This window comes from Balaenoptera ricei, chromosome 11 (genome assembly GCF_028023285.1).
Source record: "Balaenoptera ricei isolate mBalRic1 chromosome 11, mBalRic1.hap2, whole genome shotgun sequence".
NCBI lineage: Eukaryota > Metazoa > Chordata > Mammalia > Artiodactyla > Balaenopteridae > Balaenoptera > Balaenoptera ricei.
The window spans coordinates 60,443,350-60,464,052 of record NC_082649.1 but is presented as its reverse complement, the minus strand read 5'-3'; the positions used below and the strand labels follow the sequence as shown (position 1 = coordinate 60,464,052).

Below are 20,703 nucleotides of genomic sequence, written 5' to 3'. Positions count from 1 at the left end.
CCTGCTAGTAACTGCTCCTGGGCATTCAGATTTTTTATTTATGTATGTATTCAGGATACATTATTCTCTTTTTGAGAAGGATGTTAGTTGATGACTTAGCCAGTTTCTGTGATTTGTAAAGCAATATATAATGTTTTGTTTCTAGCTATTATTCACACTCTGGTGTTACAATATTAGGGACCTGAGCAGATTCCCACTTCAACCACAATGCTTTTCTTAAACATAATTCATCTCTACATACATATCCTATGTGAAAGAAAATTTAGAGCCCTCCTTTTTTAAAAGCTTTCTTGCTTTGCATAAAACTTGAAAGTATTTAATTTCAAAGTTATATTGATATTAAAACATAGATTCAGTCTTGTCTTAAAAGTGTATTACAATTTATTTCTTGCCATTTTTGTGTAAAATTTACAGAAAGAGTGTTACACCGTGCGCTCCAAAGGTAATGTCTCATTACTCTAAGGCTCTCTCTTTTTCTTTCTTTGCCTTTATCTCTTTAATCCTATTGTTATGTGCATTGAACCATTTTAAGAAAAAAAACTTTCTGCTTGATCTGTGGCAGCAGTACATGTAAAACAAGTGTGTTTTATTGTTCATGGTTAATCCTGGGAAGTATAATTTTAATTTCAGTGGCTTGTTACCACCAAGTTTCCACACATCTTGGGGGGTGGGTTATATTGTATATAATGGTTTAGATCTCATTTCAGTACAGAACTGTTAATTTCTGTATAAGGCCGAAAGCTGCTTTGATAATGGTAAAAAAATAATATATAGATTGTTTTTTGGAGTAACAGTGATACTTTTCAGTTTCTAAGATTTACAAGGTTTAAATGAACCCTTGTGCATATATTTTTAAAGCAGATTCATAGGTGAGGGAAACTAGAAAATCAGTGTTTGAGTGACAGGAGAAAATGGAAATGTGAAAATATTGAAAGCTTTTCTAATTTAAAATGTTCTTGTGGTTGTTTCTCCTTTAGGTATGTTTTCATAAGCATGTATAAACTTACATATTTATGATAGTCTCTGGCCTTAAGGTCTTAACTTACCGAGCATATGTTACCACTCCCTGGGTCTTTACAGCTGTATAGTTTTGAAACATCAGTACAATTAAGAGTTGGCGGGATGAGATCTCTTTGCCCATTTTAGTAGAATTGAATGGCTTGGACCGAGCATATCATTTCCCCCTGCCCATCAGCCCAGTGCCAGCAAGCTTGCTTTACATTGGAATTTCTACTCTTAGAGTGTGGGCTGAGAACCCCAGGGGGCTTTTGTTAAGATACTTTCAGTATTCTTATTATGTAGTCTAACCCTATTAAAGCATAAATTTGTACTTCTGCATCCTGAATTGCAGATGTGAGTAATGGACTTAATTATTCCCACCAGTTTAGGCACAGTTGGCCAGGTGAAATTTGTCCTTGAAAGAATTGCTCTTGTCTTCATTTGTTTTCTTCACTACTGCACTAAAGGACCAAGTTTGTCTTCAGTTTTCATTTGAATTAAAAACAAAACTTGAATCTGTCCATAAAGGTTCTATCCTCAAATTGAGTTTCAAGTATTATGTTCCTCCATCACTGCAGTTAGCTCAGATGTTTTAATCTCACTGTTTGCTCCAAAGGTTTGCTCTGAGGTGGTTTTCATAGCACTCCTGTTAGCCAGGATGCAAATTGAATTGGGTTGTTTGTGTTTTAAGACGATCTGTAGGCTTTTCCCCGTTACCAGAATATCTGAGAATTGTGAGAGAAAGGACCAAGGAAGAGGAATATATCTAATCAATAAATCATTGTTTTCACTACTGCATGTTTGAGACCCTTGATCCCTTATATTGTAGAACATTTTTACCTTTAAAATTTTTACCTCTTTCCATCTTTCATACAGTGGAATCACTGTCTAGCGTATGTACTAATTTCTTACTATCTTTACTGTGCTTGGTAAAGTTTTTTAATTATGGGAAGCACAATTCTATCTTAAAGTTCTTGTCCAAGGTAATTTTGGGATGCTAGTTTCATGATTTAAGCATCAGTGACTCACCAGTTCGCGAGATTTTCTTTTTCTTCTTTCTTTCTTCTGCCTGTTTTTATTCATTTTTATTGTTACATTGGCTTAAACTACCACTTCTCAATCATCTAAGGAAAATTTGAGACTAGTGGTTTTAAAACTCAAGATTCCCTTTAAAATTCTGGCACTTCTTGAGTTGATATTTTAATTTTTTAAAACTAAATTCTGTAGTGCTTTTACAGAACTGAATATTCTTAATGTAAGTATAAGTGTTACATTTCCTGGTAGAATAATGATTTTTAACATTGTTGTGAAGGTTAAAATTGTGTTTTACTGACTTACGTTTCTTAGAATTGCCTTAAAATGAGTATAAAAATTGGTAAGGGAGCTTCTAGTACAATTGACTGCCTTAACATGGCCTGATAATCCAGTGACCTTTCTCTCAAATACTATTTCTCTTTCTTATAAACTAAGATGTTTGTGATAGATACTTCTGAGTCTAGTTATCTGCTTTTGAATTTTTTCCCACTGTAATTCACGTAATCTGAAGATCTGTGAAAGTGTTATGGGAAAACTAGCTTGGGTTCAAAACATCTTAACCAAATATACCCCATAGACTTCCCAAGAATGACTGCCAGTTTGTGACTATAGAAGCAGCCGGTTGGGTGTTTTCTGGGCCATGGAAATTTAAAGTGTCTATGATGCCATGATTACTTAGTTTGCTGTCAGAGTGTTGGCAGATTGAAGGTTTGCTCCCTACTGCATTTTCAGAGTTGCTGTGAGTGGCAGAGGGTCACCTTAGGTGAAGGAAGAGGGGCAGGAAGTTCTGAAAACAGGACTCCTGAGACCTGCCTCCATCTGCCTGCCTAAAAGATGCAGACTAACTCAGTATGAAAAATAATGAATAGAAAAATTCATTTAAGTATGTGGGGCAAGTGTTAAGTGTTGGTCACACTTCTTTCCATAAACAAATGGCTAGGTGTTTTTTATTCTTGTTTAATTATCTTGATAAATTTTGAGTTTGTTTTTGTTTTTGTTGTCGTTGTTTTGGATTTGAGAATAACTTTAATTTTAATGTATATTTATGCTGTGTATTTCAAACCTATATCACATATATGTATACATATATAGTCTTCATGTTGGAGAGAGATATGAGTTTGTAATTCATTATAATCTTGAGGGTTTTTTTTTAAATCAGTAAAATGACTATTGTTGCTGTTTTTAAAAGCTTATTAAGTTCAGGTGTGTATCATGTTTAACTTTTTCCCCTATCTTTTTATCTTTACCTCTTTGTTCTCTACATGCTGTGATTTAAACCCTTCTGCTCTGTTCACCTGAACACCTGGTTTTTGCCATCTTCTTTATGTTGATGTTTGTTACACAGTACCACAAAGCCTGCTCCACACCTGGATGGGTAAGAGTTATGTTCTTTTTATCTTGGAGAGGTGTTTGGGTGGCCAATCCAAGACAGATTAGACCATGGGTGAACCCTCAAGGGGGTGCTCTTGATCTCTGGGTTAATCTCTCATAGCCGAGCTCTTCCTAAGGATCACAGGGTGCAGTGGTCTTGAGACCTCTCATGTCACTGAAGGGGTCTTTGCGTGGGCTCATGGGTGAACTTCTCAGGCATGCGCTCTTGAGTGGCCCTGTAAGGATGGTGTCTGAGTATCAAGTGCAATCTGATTGTTATCAGACTCTTTACTCTAAAATAGTTAAGAACCATTGTTTTTAAGGCAGAAAACTAAGGCCCAGTTTGAGATTTTTTTTTTTCCTTTTATGAAGCAGAAGTTCTCATTCCCTTCTAGTTGCTTCATACATCAAACACTTCGCTCTTATTTTCAGGTCTGTGGCTATGTCATTGATAACAGTTGTCTTGATTACTGCTCATGGCTTAATTATCGTCAAAACAATTTTTTCTTCAATTTGTATTGTAACAGGGTACATGTTGTCTTTGGACTAGTTATTTCCGGTTTTGAAGTAATCGAACAAATTGAAAATCTGAAAACTGATGCTGCAAGTAGACCTTATGCAGATGTGCGAGTTATTGACTGTGGGGTGCTTGCCACGAAGTCGACAAAAGACGGTAAGAGTGTTTTGGGGGTAGAGGGAGCTAGGATACAGGTAACACATGTTGAAGACTGTAACTTAAAGATACCTCCTAGATTTCAGTAGCGGAAGAAACTCCTACGAGTAGTATAGCAATAGCCCTAATGCCTCTATATCATACCCTGTATCCAACCCATCAGGGAATCTTTTCAAATCTGACCTTTTCTTTTTACTTACCCTGCTGTCAGCGTGGTCCAAACCCAGGTATCTTTTACAAGATAGCAATAGCCTCATTACTGTTCACTTTGCCTCTGTCCTTGCTCCTCTGTAATCTTTTCTCAGCAATGATAGCTTCCTGACTGGTCTCCTTGCTTACACTCTTGACCCTCTACAGTCCTCAGCAGCAACCAGAGCCATCTTCTCCAAGGGCCCCCTCTCCATCAGCCAAAGCTAAAGTCTTTACAATGGTCTGTAAGGGATTCTGGCTTTCTGCTGTTTCTCTAATCTCTCTTTCCCGTGATTCATTGTCTTGCCAGCCACGCTGACCTTTATTCAGACATGCCAAGCACTCAGGGACTTTGTGCTGGCTGTTCCTTCTCTCTGGAATACTCTTCGTTCAGATACCTGCGTGACCCCCTCCCTCACTTCCTTCAGGTCTCTGCTCAAATGTTATCTTAAATTACCTCGACTTTCCCTGTTCCCTTTACCCTGCCTTTACTTCCCCCTTCTTTTAGCATTTATCATTTGTCATATTATATAGTTGCTTATTTTCTTCTCTGACCCAACTAGAATATAGACTTCATGAAGGCTTTGTTACCTTACAATCTCACCAGCAAATTGTATTATCAACTTGAAAAAAAAGTTTATTTAAATTTTGTTTTTATGTAAAATAGATAGCTAGTGGGAAGCAGCCGCATAGCACAGGGAGATCAGTTCGGTGCTTTGTGACCACGTAGAGGGGTGGGATAGGGAGGGTGGGAGGGAGGGAGATGCAAGAGGGAAGAGATATGGGGACATATGTATATGTATAACTGATTCACTTCGTTATAAAGCAGAAACTGACACACCATTCATTGTAAAGCAATTATACTCTAATAAAGATGTTTAAAAAAATTAAAATTAAAAAAAGAATAAATAAATTTTGTTTTTAGTTTTCTTTATACAAAACATGTTTTACAATACTTGGTAATCATGTTTTTTACTCTGAAACATAGGCACTGAAGTCCAGTACTAATATTTTTGTTCATATTTCTTAAAAGTTTTTGAGAAAAAAAGGAAGAAACCAACTCATTCAGAAGTCTCGGATTCCTCTTCCAATTCCTCTTCCTCTTCAGAATCATCCTCAGAAAGTGAAATTGAACATGAGAGAAGCAGAAGAAGGAAACATAAGAGGAGGCCAAAAGTTAAACATTCTAAAAAGAGACGAAAGGAAGCAAGCAGTTCAGAAGAGCCAAGGAATAAACATATAATAAGCCCAAAAGGGTAAGTGTGAAACAGCAAGGTAGTCTTACCTAAAAAACAAACACCTGGAATGGGGAAAGTATGTGTGATTCTGTAAACTTAGCTTTGTTACCTATTGTTGAAAAGGATAGCATTTTGTGGACTTTAAATTGAAATCTAGCAAATCAAGGGTAGCACAGATGTTTCATATCAAAGAGTTATGCGTTTGCAGGTGAAAATAATCCCTGAAAGAAAAAAGGATCATTTGGCAATTCTTACCAGAATTTTAGTACTGTGGCTTTTTCACTGCATTGATGTTTTATATGTTCTCTTTATGACAGTTGTGTAAACCTTTTTAGTGAGCTTTGTAAGGTATCAGTAGTTTTGCTGTTAATTATATTATTATATTATTTAATATTATTATAAAATGCAGACATTACACATCTTAATTGGTGATTCGGTTTGTTCTCTCTAAGTCACTCTGAGAGGAGTGATACCAATGAAAAAAGGTGTATCGATTCAAATGCTAAAAGGGAAAAACCTGTGGTGCGCCCAGAAGAGATTCCTCCAGTGCCCGAGAACCGGTTTTTACTAAGAAGAGATATGCCTCTTGTCACGGTGGAACCTGAACCGTAAGGATGATTAACTTACATGTTTTCATTTCTCTGACTGGTGATTCTGTCAGCTCATTGCAGGTCCACACTCATTTATTGAGCGTGACCCATAGAGCACTTTGAAATATACTGGGGGAGATATTGGATTCGTAAATGACATGTACCCTACCTTTCAAAATTCATATTCTGCTAGTAGAAAGAGGGGGTTTGGCAAGTTGATCGGGGAGAAGTTCTTAGTGGAGATCTGGAAAGATTTCATTACCAATCTCATTTATTTGGCCTTTCATTAGAGGTGAGATTTTGGTTGTCAAAACAGAGGGTTAATTGAACTCTTTGGATCCAATCGAGTGATAAAACATACTCCAGTTTATAGTGCAAAATTATTGCGTGATGACTGGGGATAAAATTTAGTCCCATATGTTACAGTTGTTAACTTGCTCAGTGATAAATCCTCTATACTGGAAAAGCTAACATGTAGCTTTAGATTTGGTCTCCAAAAATAGTAATTAATGTATTTTGTGTGTTAGACTCAAGTTTAGAATTGTTAAGGGAAATGTATGAATAGAAATACCATAAAGTGGTTGGTGTAATTGACAAGTTTCCTATGAAGAGTTAATACTGAAGCCTGAGAAGTTATGCACATGTCCCTGTTCACGATCAAGTCTCTACATGTGGTTATTGTTTCGTTCATTAGATATTTTAAATTCTGTATTTTCTCATTTTAAAAAGCTATTATGAAGTGGGATGTATCTTTGAACTAATAGCTTAACATACTGATGTTTTCATTTTTAAAAATTGAATGTTCTCTTTATGACAGTTGTGTAAACCTTTTTAGTGAGCTTTGTAAGGTATCAGTAGTTTTGCTGTTAATTATATTATTATTATATATAATATAATATATTGTGAACAAATTTTAGTGGGATCCTTCTTTCTGAAAATATAAGACACCATTCATTGTGAACAAATTTTAGTGGGATCCTTCTTTCCGAAAATATAAGACACCATTCATTGATCAAATCCATTTGGTTTTCGGAAAGTAGGAAACTTGAAAGGTCAGTTTTAGTGTCATCTAGCGGGGGTTGGCAAACTATAGTCATCCATCGGCTAAATTCGGCCTGTTGCCTGGTTTTGTACAGCCCATGAGCTAAATGTGGTTTTTATGTTTTTAAATGTTTGTGGAAAAAAATCAAAAGAATAATATTTTGTGACATATGAAAATTACATGAAATCCAAGTTTCAGTGTCCATAAATAAAGTTTTACTGGGACACAGCCACATCCATTTGTTCACTGTTTTTCTTGGGCTGTTTTTGTGTTACAGCAGCAGAATCAAGGAGTTGCAGAGAGTTTGTATGTGGTGCTCTCATCACTTTACATGCTATTCAGTGCACTACACATCACAGTGATGCAGTTATAACTCTCCAGTATTTCAGGTGCTACACATAAAATCCATCTGTGTGGAAAGATATTTTCAGAGATGGAGTATGTAAAAATCTCATTACAGATCAGCATTACCAGAAGAACAGTATTAACATTATCTGCTTTGATAGGGGATACTGAACCCTAATTAAATGAAGTGAAATGTTATTCTCCCTAAAAAAGAATTCCACTCCTCTCATTAGTAGATCTGTGTCACAAAAAATGATACTTTCGAATTTCATTGATAAAACATTTGTGAAAACTTGTTTTCTTTTTGTTACATAGTTATCTTAATTTTCTTCTTGGCCTAAAAATCCTAAAATATTTACTCTTGGACTCTTTTCTTAAGAAAAAGTTTGCCGACCCCTGTTATCTGATATTTTTAAAGTAGTTTATACCAGTGTCTTGTATTTATGGTTGAATATTGCTGGTAAGTTTATTTGGTCATCACTCTTCTTTGGTTACATAACATCTTTGGAAGTTATATTCTGCAGAATTATTTTAAATCATAATTGGCAGGTAGTTTTGTCATACAAAGATAGCAAGTTGATCTATTTCATTAGAATGTTTGAGATTTGATCAGTTGTTTGGGAGCTAGAATTGTGTGCTAAGAATGCAAGGTATGCAAGGATAAGAAATGGGCTGTCAACCTTAGTGAGCTTGCCACCTTATTGAATTTACCAGCAGTTAAGCTCATTATCACTTATAATTCACTTAGCGAAAGCTGGGTTCCACACTTGCTCTAATTCATTTTTTCTCATCTTCAGCTGCACTTCAGAGTAATTCGGCAAGCTTTTAAAAATACCAGTTTCTGGGCCATACAGCAGATTAAATCAGAATGTTGTGGGGAGGAGATAGAGGGTGGCAGCATTGGATCAGCATCTAAAAGGTTCCCAGGTGAACATTAATTTGTGCCGAACACTTAATAGGCAAGTCATTTGGTTCAGTGCTTTTGTTCTTCATGAGGAAAACGAGGTTAACAATTGCCTGCCAAGAGTCCCTATTACATCTCTCATTGTGAGAATCAGATGATGTCATGAATATGAAATGACTGAAGAGACTATAATATACTTTTTACTCAGGGTTTTCTTATAGTAATATTGTATGTTTATCTGGAGCCAGATTCCTGATCGGGAAAACCCTATAAAATGGTTATAAGAGTCAAGTTTCATTTCTTTCCGTGACCTTGGGCAACATTTTTAACCTCTTAATCTTAAAATTCTTTGTCTTTAAAATGGAGATGATAATAGTACATACCTCATAGTGTCGTTATGAGAATTAAATGAACTAATGCCTCTAAAACACTTATTAACAACCAGCACTGAACAATCTGAAAAGGAAATTAAGAAAGTAATTCCATAAAATAACATCTAAAAGAATAAAATACTTAGGAATAAATTAAATCAAGGAGGTGAAAGACTTGTACAATGAAAACTATAGGTATATATCTAAAATACTGCTGAAAGAAATTAAAACCTAAATAAGTGGAAAGACATTCTATGTTCATGGATTGCAAGGCTTAATATTAAGATGTCAGTACTACTCAAAGTGAGCTATGGGTTCAGTCAAATTCCAGTAGACTTTGCAGAAATGGAAAAGTCAATGTCCAAGTTCGTATAGAATTGCAAGGTGTCCCAAATAGCCAAAACAATCTTGAGGGAGAAAGACAAAGTTGGAGGACTCATATGTCCTGATTTCAAAATTTACTACAAAGCTGCAGTCATCAAAATAGTGTGGTATCTAATAAGAACCTGCTGTGTAAAAAAATAAAATAAAATTCAAAAAAAAAAATAGTGTGGTGCTGGCATAAGGATAGACACCACAGAGACCAATGGAATAGAATTGAGAGTCCAGAAAGAAACCCATACATCTATGGCCATTAGATTTTTTTTTTTCCCAGTGTCATTTATTATATTGACCTCTGGTTAGTACCTCAATGGCATGTGGATTAGGTGAGCAGTGTAAGTCTCTGAGAGGATGGGCATAGTGGACACACTGAGAACATCCAATATCTGGTCCCCCATGATTGAGGTTCAGACCCTGAAATATGGGACCTACTCATGGTCCAAGAGCCTCTGTAGCAGAAGAGAAAACTGGTGGTGGATCATGAAAACATTGGAGTATAGACCTATGTTATTTATCCTTCATATTATTGTTTTATTTTTAAAAATTGGCTCCCAGGTGTCCGGAGTCACCATTGGCTCAAATACTGGCTCAAACATTGTTGACTCATACAAAAATTCAGATTTTTGTCTTCTCTTGAGAAATTGAAGAATCCTCTAAAACATTGGTTCTATTTCACTGCAAGGCAAAAATTAGTGGCTACTCAGAGTGCTGTCCCTATTCATATCAATCTCTGCTGTCTCCTGACCAAGAGAAGTTGAAGTGTACCACTGGGCTTGAACTGTTATTCTTCAAGTGGAAGAATAATCAAGTGGAAAGTGAACTATTCTATTGTGTCCACTTCACTGATTTACATTACCTGCCTGTCAGCATTTGAGTTTGAGAACCCTGCTCTGGGGGGAAGCCCTTACTATATGCAAAGCACTGAACTAACAGTTTTTCATACATTATCTCTTTAATTCGTATAAAACCCTATGAGGTAAATTGAAGTGTTATCTCTGTTTTACAAGTGTGAAAGCTGAAGCTCAAAGAGCAAATAACTGGCCCAAGATGATAAAAATTCTAATTTTTGATGCTGAGATTCAAACTTTGCATGGCCATTATATTTTAGATAAGGGTGCAAAGTCCATTCCATGGAGAAAGAATAGTCTCTTCAATAAATGGTGCTGAGACACCTGGATTTCCACATGCAAAAGAATGAGGTTGGACCCTACCTCACATCATATGCAAACATTAACTCAGAATGGGTCAACGACCTAAATATAAGAACTAAAACCATAAAACTCTTAGAAGAAAACATAGGGGTAAACCTTCATGAACTTAGGTTCAGCAGTGGATTCTTATATTTGACACCAAAAGCATGAGCAATATCAACAAAAAGACAACTCAGTTTAAAAATGGGCAAAGCACTTGAATAGACATTTCTCCAAAGAAGATATACAAATGGGGAACAAACATGTGAAAAGATACTTAATATCATTAGTCATTAGGAAAATGCAAATCAGACCCACAGTGAGATACTGTGTCTCACCTACTAGGACGGCTGTAATTTAAAACAAAACCCCAAAAAACTAGTGTTGGTGAGGATGTGGAGAAAATTGGAATCCTCATATATTGCTAGGAGGAGCCTAAAATGATGCAGCTGCTGTGGAAAACAGTTTGGTGGTTCCTCAAAAAGTTAAACATGGATTTACCATGTAACTCAGCATGTCTACTCCTAGGTACATATCCAAAAGAATTGAAAATAGATTCAAACAGATACTTGTACTCCAGGGTTCATTGCAGCATTATTCACAGTAACAAAAACGTGGAGACAACTCACGTGTCCACCAACAGATGAATGGATAAACAAAATGTGGTGTATATATATATATACAATGGAATGTTATTCAGCCATAAATTAAAGGTTACCAGAGGCTAAGGGAATGAGGGAAATGGAGAGGTATTGCTTAATAGGTAGAGTTTCGGGATGAGGTGATGAAGAAGTTTTGGAAAGATAGTAGTGATGGTTGCACAACGTTGTGAGTATAATTAATGCCACTGAATTGTACATTTAAAAATGGTTAAAATGGCCAATTTTATGTTACATATTTTTACCCAATAAAAAAAGTATGTTTAAAATGCTTATTAATATAATGCCTGACACATAGTAAGTCCTCAATAAAAGCTAGCCATTATGTTAATAATAACAGATACAAAACAAACTCAAGTATGAAAAGACTTCTAAGGCATGGAGGACTGTAGCTGCCATAAAAACTGTACTCTTAGAATTACCCATAAGATAAAGTAGCAGATTCAGAGCATTGAAGGAGGGGCGGCTTATAGTAAAGTGGGGTAGACAAACAAACTATCAAAAATATAAAATAAGGAACTTCCCTGGTGGTCCAGTGGGTAGGACTCTGTGCTCCCAGTGCAGGGGACCCGGGTTCAATCCCTGGTTAGGGAGCTAGATCCCACACGCATGCCGCAACTGGAAGCCCGCATGCCACAAGTAAAGAGCCCGCATGCCGCAACTAAAAGATCCCCCATGCCGCAAGTAAAGATCCACGTGCCACAACTAATACCCAGCACAGCCGAGATAAATAAAATAAATAAATAAATAATTTAAAATATATATATAAAATAAAATTTAAAACTGTTAAAAAACACTTGAGCATTAGAGTCAACAATACCTCAGGATTCCCTAAGAACATTACTGTTTTGACAAGAGACATCTAAAAAAGGATTTTTTTGAAAGTAGTTCTGTACTTTAAAAGATAGATACTAGTATCGTGTATTTCTACTCAGTTGGGTTACTTTTTTTTTAAGTTTTGGTATTTAAAGGATTTGCTTAGAAAATTAGGTTATGTGGAGTGCCTCATTCTACAAAAGTGTTGAATCTAAATGAAGTGTTTTTGTAGGATAGGAACATAAATTCTGCATTTAAACACTGAGAAAACTGCCTAGCATTTGCTTTTTTTTAATTTTCAATCTTCTTTTCCAGGAAGATTCCTGATATTACACCCATTGTAAGTGATCAGAAACCATCTGTATCAAAGTCTGGACGGAAGATTAAAGGAAGGGGCACAATTGTATGTGTGTTAAAACTGGACTTTTTTTCAAATTACTTATCTTAAGCAGTAAAATGTTTTTACCTATAGGCAAAATCCTAGCTTTAATCTTAGGTATAGTCCAAAATCTGTCCAAGGAGCTAGCTGTATTCTATATAGTTATGGGAAGGCACTGCTGTTAGATTAGTGTTGGAATGGGTTTGAATATGAAGTGAATGTGAAATAATCAGTATGCTGAGAAATGTTAGTATATTGAATAATCTAGGCTAATGAATATAACCATTAGGACTTCAAAGAGGAAATTTTTGTGTGTGATTACAGGTGAATCTCCAGCTTTCCCATTTTTTTTTAGTTTGACACAACTTCATACCACCTTCTTGGTACTTCAGTCGTTATTGCCTTTGAATGGCGTCAGAGATTGGGTCTTATACCTACCTCTGTCCTATAGCAGATTACAATTAAGAGATATTTTGAAGATAGTTATTCCTAACTTTGTTTTTAAAGCGCTATCACACACCTCCAAGATCAAGATCCTGTTCCGAATCAGATGATGATGATAGCAGTGAAACTCCTCCTCACTGGAAAGAAGAAATGCAGAGATTAAGAGCATATAGACCACCTAGTGGAGAAAAATGGAGTAAAGGAGATAAGTAAGTACAATCCTGTGTCCTCTATATTTTAAGTCTTAAGGGGATAGAGACATATTTCTGGACTTTTCACTAAATATTTACCTTTAAAATTAGACTGTGACCAAAGAGAATACATTTGGGAATGCTTGGTGAAATGGGAGGAGGGCTGCTTGACTTTGGGTGTGCTTAAATCAAAATTCTGTTTTCCCTCACAAGACTATAACCCTCCTGAATTTCTTAAAGATTTCTTGTTCAATTTTAGAAATAATCAGGACTTTAAAAAAAAATTATATAGCAGATTCTTTCCTAGCCTGTTCTCATAGTCACTAATGAATAAATGGGTAGATAGGGAAATCTGTACCCAGTGTGTGTGTTAATTTCTGACCCCAGGGACTTTTGTTTCTTCAGAAGTGTATCCATCTCCTGTCTTCAGTGACACTCCACAGTGCAGTATCTATTTTAGAAATGGGGCTGGCCCCAGAATAGCTAGTGCAAAATATACCAATGGGACCGTGTGTAATTGTTCATGGTAGAATTCTGTTTTTCTCTGTGGGCATCCAGCAGAATGGTTCGAAGTTAGAAGAGGGAGGAAAAGGTGTGCGTCTGCTGTGTGGAAGTGGTGTAGACACAGTGGCACTGAGAACTCTCAGTTTTGAGCCCTGACATTACCACTGAGATATTGTAAAGTCTGTATCTATTTTCATGTACTTTTCCCCTAATTTCTGTACTAAGTAGTTTAACTAAAACCTTAGGGGAAAATTGTTGATTACCTCTGTGAGGCTGAGATAAAAACAGTAGTCATGTTTTTAAGGAATTCCCGGGAATTCCTTCTCGGGAATTCCCTGGTGGTCCAGTGGTTAGGACTCGGGAGTTTTCCCTGCTGGTGCTCGGGTTCGATCCCTGGTCGGGGAACTAAGATCCCACAAGCCGTGCAGCCAAAAAAGAAAAAGAAGCCTCGCCTAAAGTTCAGGCAGTTATCCTGTATCTGCAGAGAATTAACAGAATTGTTTGGGAACTTGATTTGATTCTCCCTCAGAAATTATTCCTGGAGGCAGAGTGTTATTGAATGGATGATAGCCAGGAATTCAGTAGGTCAGCAGTGCTTTTGTGATTGCTGTAGTTGGTTTGCTTTTCAAAACTATTTTCCTATCAAATTTGAAAATTCTTGGCTTGGCTCTGAAAAAAATCCTTTTGTAAGTCTGATAGTAGTGATCTGATAGTAGTGATCTCTTTGAAATTACAAGGTCGGGACCAGGCCTATCAGCTGTTGATTTATCCTTCCTACGTGTGCTTAAAGTGTTGACAGAGTCAGTACTTGGTTGTTAACTAAGCTTTTGCTGATGCATTTGTACTGACAACAAATGTGTTTTAATTTTAAAGCATAGAAAACGTGCTTGGAAATAATTGCATGCATATTATGTCCTTTTCTATAGGTTAAGTGACCCCTGTTCAAGCCGATGGGATGAAAGAAGCTTGTCCCAGAGATCCCGATCGTGGTCCTATAATGGATATTATTCAGATCTAAGTACAGCAAGACACTCTGATGGTCACCATAAAAAACGCAGAAAAGAGAAAAAGGTTAAGCATAAAAAGAAAGCTAAAAAGCAGAAACATTGCAGAAGACACAAACAGACTAAGAAGAGAAGGATTATTGTACCATCTGACATAGAATCCTTAAAATCTTCCGCCCGAAGAGTGAAATCCTCATGTGATAGAGAAAGGAGATCTCGTTCTTCCTCATTGTCATCTCATCACTCGTCCAAGAGGGACTGGTCTAAATCTGATAAGGATGACCAGAGCTCTTCAACCCATTCCAGCAGAGACTCATACAGATCAAAATCTCACTCACAGTCTTATTCTAGAGGAAGCTCAAGATCAAGGACTCCATCAAAATCCTCATCACATTCTCGAAGTAGATCAAAGTCCAGATCTAGTTCTAAGTCAGGGCACCAAAGAGCAGCATCAAAATCACCAAGAGCAACAGCCTCTCAGTTAAGTGAAAATAAACCTGTTAAAACAGAACCTTTAAGAGCAACAGTGACACAAAATGAAAATGTTTTAGTACAACCAGTGGTGGCGGAAAATATTCCTGTAATACCACTGAGTGACAGCCCCCCTCCTTCAAGGTGGAAGCCTGGACAGAAGCCCTGGAAGCCCTCTTATGAACGAATCCAGGAAATGAAAGCTAAAACAACCCATTTGCTGCCCATCCAAAGCACTTATGGTTTAGCAAATGTTAAAGAGACTGGTAGTTCATCATCCTACCATAAAAGAGAAAAAAATTCAGAAAGTGATCGGAGCGCTTATTCAAAATACAGTGATAGAAGTTCAGAAAGTTCACCAAGGTCAAGGAGTAGATCTTCTAGGAGTAGATCTTATTCCAGGTCATACACAAGGTCTCGAAGTTTAGCTAGTTCACATTCAAGGTCTAGGTCTCCCTCATCTAGATCTCATTCACGAAATAAATACAGTGACCGCTCACGGTGCAGTAGATCATTTTCATACTCTTCTGTTAGCAGTGATGATGGAAGACGAGCCAAGAGAAAATTTAGATCCAATGGGAAAAAAAATAACACCTCAAATAAAAGGTACAGCAGCAGCTCTGAAAAGACACTTCGTAATAAATATGTCAAAGGCAGAGACAAGTCTTCATGTCATAGAAAGTACAGTGAAAGCAGGTCATCTTTAGATTATTCTTCAGACAGTGAACAGTCTAGTGTTCGGGTTACACAGTCAGCCCAGGAAAAAGAGAAGCAAGTCCAAATGGACATGAATAATAAACAAGAGAAAAACAGAGATGAAGAGAAATCTAAGCCTGAACGGGAATGCTCTCATTCAAAAAAAAGAACTTTGAAAGAAAGTCCTTCCGATCACTTTAGAAATGCCAGTAAGCCCAAAAGGAAGAATTATGCTGGGAGTAAATGGGACTCTGAGTCAAATTCTGAACAAGATGTAACTAAAAACAGTAAAAATAATTCCCGGCCATCTTCTGATAAGGAGGAAGGTGAAGCCACTTCAGATTCGGAGTCAGAGTTGGGTGAAATTCACATCAAAGCCAAACCAGCAGCTAAGTCTTCAGCAAATACTTTACTGCCTGGTGGTAATAGTGCCTGGAAATCAAGCAAACAGCGGTCATCAACCTCTGATTCTGAGGGGTTCTATTCCAATTCAGAAAACAGTAGAGGAAAACCACACAAGCATAAACACAGCTCAAAGGAGCATCTTAAAAGGGAACATACCAAAAAAGCAAAAGAGAAATTGAAAGGGAAAAAAGATAAAAAACACAAGGCTCCAAAACGAAAACAGGCATTTCACTGGCAGCCTCCACTAGAATTTGGTGAAGAGGAGGAGGAGGAGATTAATGAAAAACAAGTTACTCAGGAAGCAAAAGAGAAAAAACAACTTTCTGAAAACAGTGAAGCCGTAAAAGAAAGTATTCCCCAAACTGAGAAGCCCTGTGAAGATGGCAACCTTTCAGGTAAACATAATCCAATAACGGTTTCATCAGATACTGATCAGCCTACTAAAGATGATAGTAAACTCAGTGTGTCTCCCGCAGCTTTAAACACTGAGGAAAATGTAGTCAGTTCTCCCCCGAACATTCAGCATATTGAAGAGAGCATCCCAAGCGGAGTGGAGGATATGCTTCAAACAGATGACAACATGGAGATTTGCACTCCTGATAGGAGTTCCCCAGCAAAGGCCGAGGGGGCTTCCCCTCTAGGAAATTCAAGGCTTGACACCCCGGATATAAGCATTGTTCTAAAGCAGGATATGCCAACAGAGCATCCTGAGGCAGAGTTGGGAAAACAGGAAAGCAGCATGTCAGAAAGCAAAACGGTGGGTGAGGTGGGAAAACAGGACAGCAGCTCCGCCAGCTTGGCCACTGCTGTAGAAAGCACTGTGAAGAGAGAGGTGGCTGAGAAAAGCCAGACCAGCCTTATGGATAATAAGTGGAAGCCCCTGCAAGGTGTGGGGAACCTGGCAGCACCATCTGCTACGACATCAAGTGCTGTGGAAGTTAAGGCACTGACTGCTGTGCCCGAAATGAAAGCACAAGGCTTGAGAATAGAAATTAAAAGCAAAAATAAAGTTCGGCCTGGGTCTCTCTTTGATGAAGTAAGAAAGACAGCACGCTTAAACCGGAGGCCAAGAAATCAGGAGAGTTCGAGTGATGAGCAGACACCTAGTCGGGATGGTGACAGCCAGTCCAGGAGTCCAAGTAGATCTCGAAGTAAATCTGAGACCAAATCAAGGCACAGAACAAGGTCTGTCTCCTACAGTCACTCAAGAAGTCGATCGAGAAGTTCCACCTCATCTTATCGGTGAGCATTATTCTCTTTTCCTTTTTTTCTCCCAAGGAGAGTCTCTTATTGTTTTGCTTGGAAGAACCTCAGAGTTAGGGACAAGATCACTATTTCCCAGTATCTGGGAGGGAATAAGGAGAAAGCTTGTGCTGTGTGACTCACAGAGCAGACTGAAGACACAGGGAGTGGAGATTTCAGGGGAAGAAATTTGGGCTCAGGGTAAAATAACTATTGCTGTCAATTAAAGCTCCATGGCAATTGCAGTGAGTTGCCGTGATAGGTGGCAAGTTCTCCATTTTTAAAGGAGTGAGGCCGCTCTCTCTACTGTTAGTGATGCCTTAGAAGGGAATCTTGCATTTACAGAATATGTAGGATTTAGAGATCAGTAATCTAACCCTCCATTTTATACAAGTGGAGGGTGAGGGCCAGAGAGGCAAAGTTAGCTGCCGAGGACATGCATCTAGTTGATCTTTATTCAAGGGGCCGGAAATGGTAAAAATGATCATCTTAAGATTGATTGATTGATTTTGGGTTCAGGTTATGTCTAACTTTTGTCATCAGCATAGACTGGCTAATGCAGAGAATGAGCATTTTTAAAACTAAAAAAAATTGGTGATGGTGGTATGAAGTTAATAAGTAATTTGTATTCTTTTCTTTTCCTTGTAAATGTTTCATGGTTTTGCCTCACTGCCTCTGACTCATATCCTTAATTACGTTGTGCTTGACTTTCATCACTTGAACTTAAAATGCAGTAAGAATCTTTAACTTTTTTTCTTCCTAGTTATCTATCAGTCATTTTCTTCCCTTACCCAGATTTCTTTAAAAATAGGAGCCAACATTTACCATCTACAATAACCATCTCCCATTTACTTTTCAGTTGCTTGCTGTTTGTATTCTGTGCCTTCCCTCCCCCATCTCACTCAGCTGACTAAGATTTTCAGGTACTTCCGCATGGCCAGTGCCAGGGCAGGTTTTCAGTCCCTTCAGTCCTTCTAGAAGCCCTCTGCTAGCTCTCCTCATTCCCTCTCAGACCATTCCATGCTTGAGTTGTTGGCGTCTCTACCTCCTCCTGCTCTGACTCCCAGCAAGGCCCAGAGAGCTGGTGAATCCTGGCCTTTTCTCTCCGGGTTCATATTCTAGATGAAGGTGCCTGTTGAGCTACTCCAGCCTCCTGTCTGCTCGGTGTGTACTTACCGTTTACGCTCCGACAGCTCTGAGCTGTTGGTGATGCTGGCCACTCTCATCTGCCTTCCTACCCCTGCCTTTGGAGTGGGTGGTATTTCATTTCATAAATGAAGACAGTGAGGCATAGAAACGCTAAGAAATTTGCTCTTAAGTTGGGCAGCTCACAGGTGGTAGACTGAGATAGCTAAACTTTGCCTCCCTGTTTCGGTTACTTACGTGGGCCTGACTTCCCTTCTGGCCTGCAAACTCAGTGAAGTCAGGGGCTGTTTGCTACTCATCTTTCATTCACCTAACAGAGTCGCTTTATAACTGTTTGTTGAGTAAATGACTAGGATCTTATGAGAACAGAATGTGTCTTTGCAAATAAACTGCATCTGTCTTCCAGAACATAAGTACATACTGAATAAAACCTATGAAGATATTACCTGAGTAGCACATACACAGGGGTATTGTTCAGTTCCTGAATGGCAGGCATAAACTAGGGGAAGCAGGGTGGGGGCAAAATTGCATTAAGTTTCTTGTTTGTTTTATTAAATATTAAATAGGTATAAATTTTTTTAATGATTAAGGTATAAAAAATAATTTTAAATGGTATCTAGCTTTAAAAATAGAGCTTTGACATACCTAATGTAGTCCTACCCGATGCTACCCTGCTTTCTCTCTTCTCTCCTAGAGTTAAACATTATTCTAAACTATTATAATTTTGTTGTTTTTCTTTGTAGTTTTACTATAAATGTTTCTATCTATATATAATGTTGCTTTTGCTTGTTTTCAAACAAAATCCTTTTTTATATGTATAGATATTCTACGTTTGCCTTTTTCACTCAACATTATGTTCCCAAGAGTTACCTCTGTTGATACATGCAGCTGTAGTTCATTTTCCTACCTTAGAATATTTCAGTATATATCTGTGTTAATTTTTTTTAACCCATTCTACTGTTAATGGAGATTTGTATTGTTTCCTCTTCTGGTATTACAGATAGGGCTCCTATGAACATACCTGTATCAGACTTTTCTGTTTTCTCTTTATTTCATTCTGTTCAGTTTAAACCCTCATTAGCCGTCTCTGTGATACCCGCTGTGAGGAGTTCGTGAGAGACCTTTCCAGAGACCTTTCCTCTTGTTGGGTTTTCCCCCTCCTGCCCTACTAGTAATTAATTTTAACAGCATAATGAGTTAACATGATTTATATTTTTCCCACTCTTACTTGTAGATCAAGAAGCTACTCCAGAAGTCGGAGCAGAGGGTGGTACAGCAGAGGCCGCACAAGAAGCCGGAGCAGTTCCTACCGCAGTTACAAGAGTCATAGGTGAGCTTGTGAATCCTGTCCTACTGTGTGGTCTCCATCTGTCTTCTTTTGAAGGCCTGCCCTGCACAGGCAGAGTGGGGTAGCTGTTGAAAAGGATCTTGTCATCGCTGAATATCAGACGGGCCTACTTTCTCACCTAGCTCTTTCTTTCAAAGGGCTATTGGATTCTTACTGGCTATTCTCGAGATGGGATCTTATCAGAGTGAGGCAAGAGAAGCAGTAGAAATATTTAAAAGCGGCCCTGACTGCTACCTGAACCCCCAGTACATCCTCTTTAACCTAAGTTTCCATCTGCAGTCATCTCTTGACTCGGGTTAGATATTGGGAGAGGAGGACTATTAAAAGAGGACAAAGGAAGAAGTGTGCGTATGGTGGGTGACCCCAAGTTTCTGGTTTTCCCAGCTTCTTCCAGCCCTCTTTTGCCTCTCAGGTATTTACCACTGCTGCAGCTTCATTTTACTTACAAGTGTCCCACCTGTGTCTTCCCCCTTCCCCACCCAGTTCCTCCCCAGTGACTTTCTTGATGTGCACCTCATAGAAGAATTGTGTAAAACTTATAACCTTTCTTATGAAATCCAACATGCTTTTTAAAAAAATTCCAATATACTTTTGATATGAAAATGAAATAAATATAGCTGCCGGATTGCATTGTGTTTTCTCCTTGATGGGCAAATAAATGTCTAGATTTTTGATACAGCCTGTCCTGATCCACAAGTTGATAGCCCCTCATGTGATTACTATTAGGACGTCCAGCAGGAGCAGATCCAGGAGCAGCTCGTACGATCCCCACAGTCGGTCCAGGTATGGACAGGGATTGGGAAACCACCTGCGGGGGCAGAATTAAAAGGGCCTTGTTTTATAAAGCCCTTAATTCCCTTTTAAAAGGTGTTGTATTTTATTGAAAAACATACGTTTGTCTTTTTGAACAGTTTTTAATCTGTTGGTCCATTGTGCTCTAGTGTCAAAAGTGATAATTGATGTCGAATTGTAATGGCAGGGATTTATTGACTATAATTGCCTAATAAGATCCATGAGATTCAATTGAACTAACTCAGTGTTAATTTTGTGATATTTTTCAATGCAGAAAA

The 20,703-nt window shown here is 37.9% G+C and overlaps 1 protein-coding gene across 6 annotated transcripts in view; it reads left to right on the top strand.

The window, feature by feature from the left end:
• The window catches only part of NKTR (natural killer cell triggering receptor), a 49,096-nt gene that overhangs the window by 23,697 nt on the left and 4,696 nt on the right, over positions 1-20,703 (top strand). For 4 of the 6 annotated variants that reach the window (XM_059939324.1, XM_059939322.1, XM_059939320.1 and 1 more), the window contains 9 exons: positions 3,380-3,409; positions 3,933-4,078; positions 5,301-5,523; positions 5,958-6,113; positions 12,119-12,206; positions 12,690-12,835; positions 14,248-17,139; positions 19,520-19,615; positions 20,360-20,416. In XM_059939324.1, coding sequence (XP_059795307.1) covers positions 3,380-3,409; positions 3,933-4,078; positions 5,301-5,523; positions 5,958-6,113; positions 12,119-12,206; positions 12,690-12,835; positions 14,248-17,139; positions 19,520-19,615; positions 20,360-20,416 — 3,834 coding nt within the window. Of the gene's footprint in view, positions 1-420; positions 443-3,379; positions 3,410-3,932; positions 4,079-5,300; positions 5,524-5,957; positions 6,114-12,118; positions 12,207-12,689; positions 12,836-14,247; positions 17,140-19,519; positions 19,616-20,359; positions 20,417-20,703 lie in introns of those variants that run through there. The other 2 variants (XM_059939325.1, XM_059939326.1) reach the window with 2 other exon arrangements.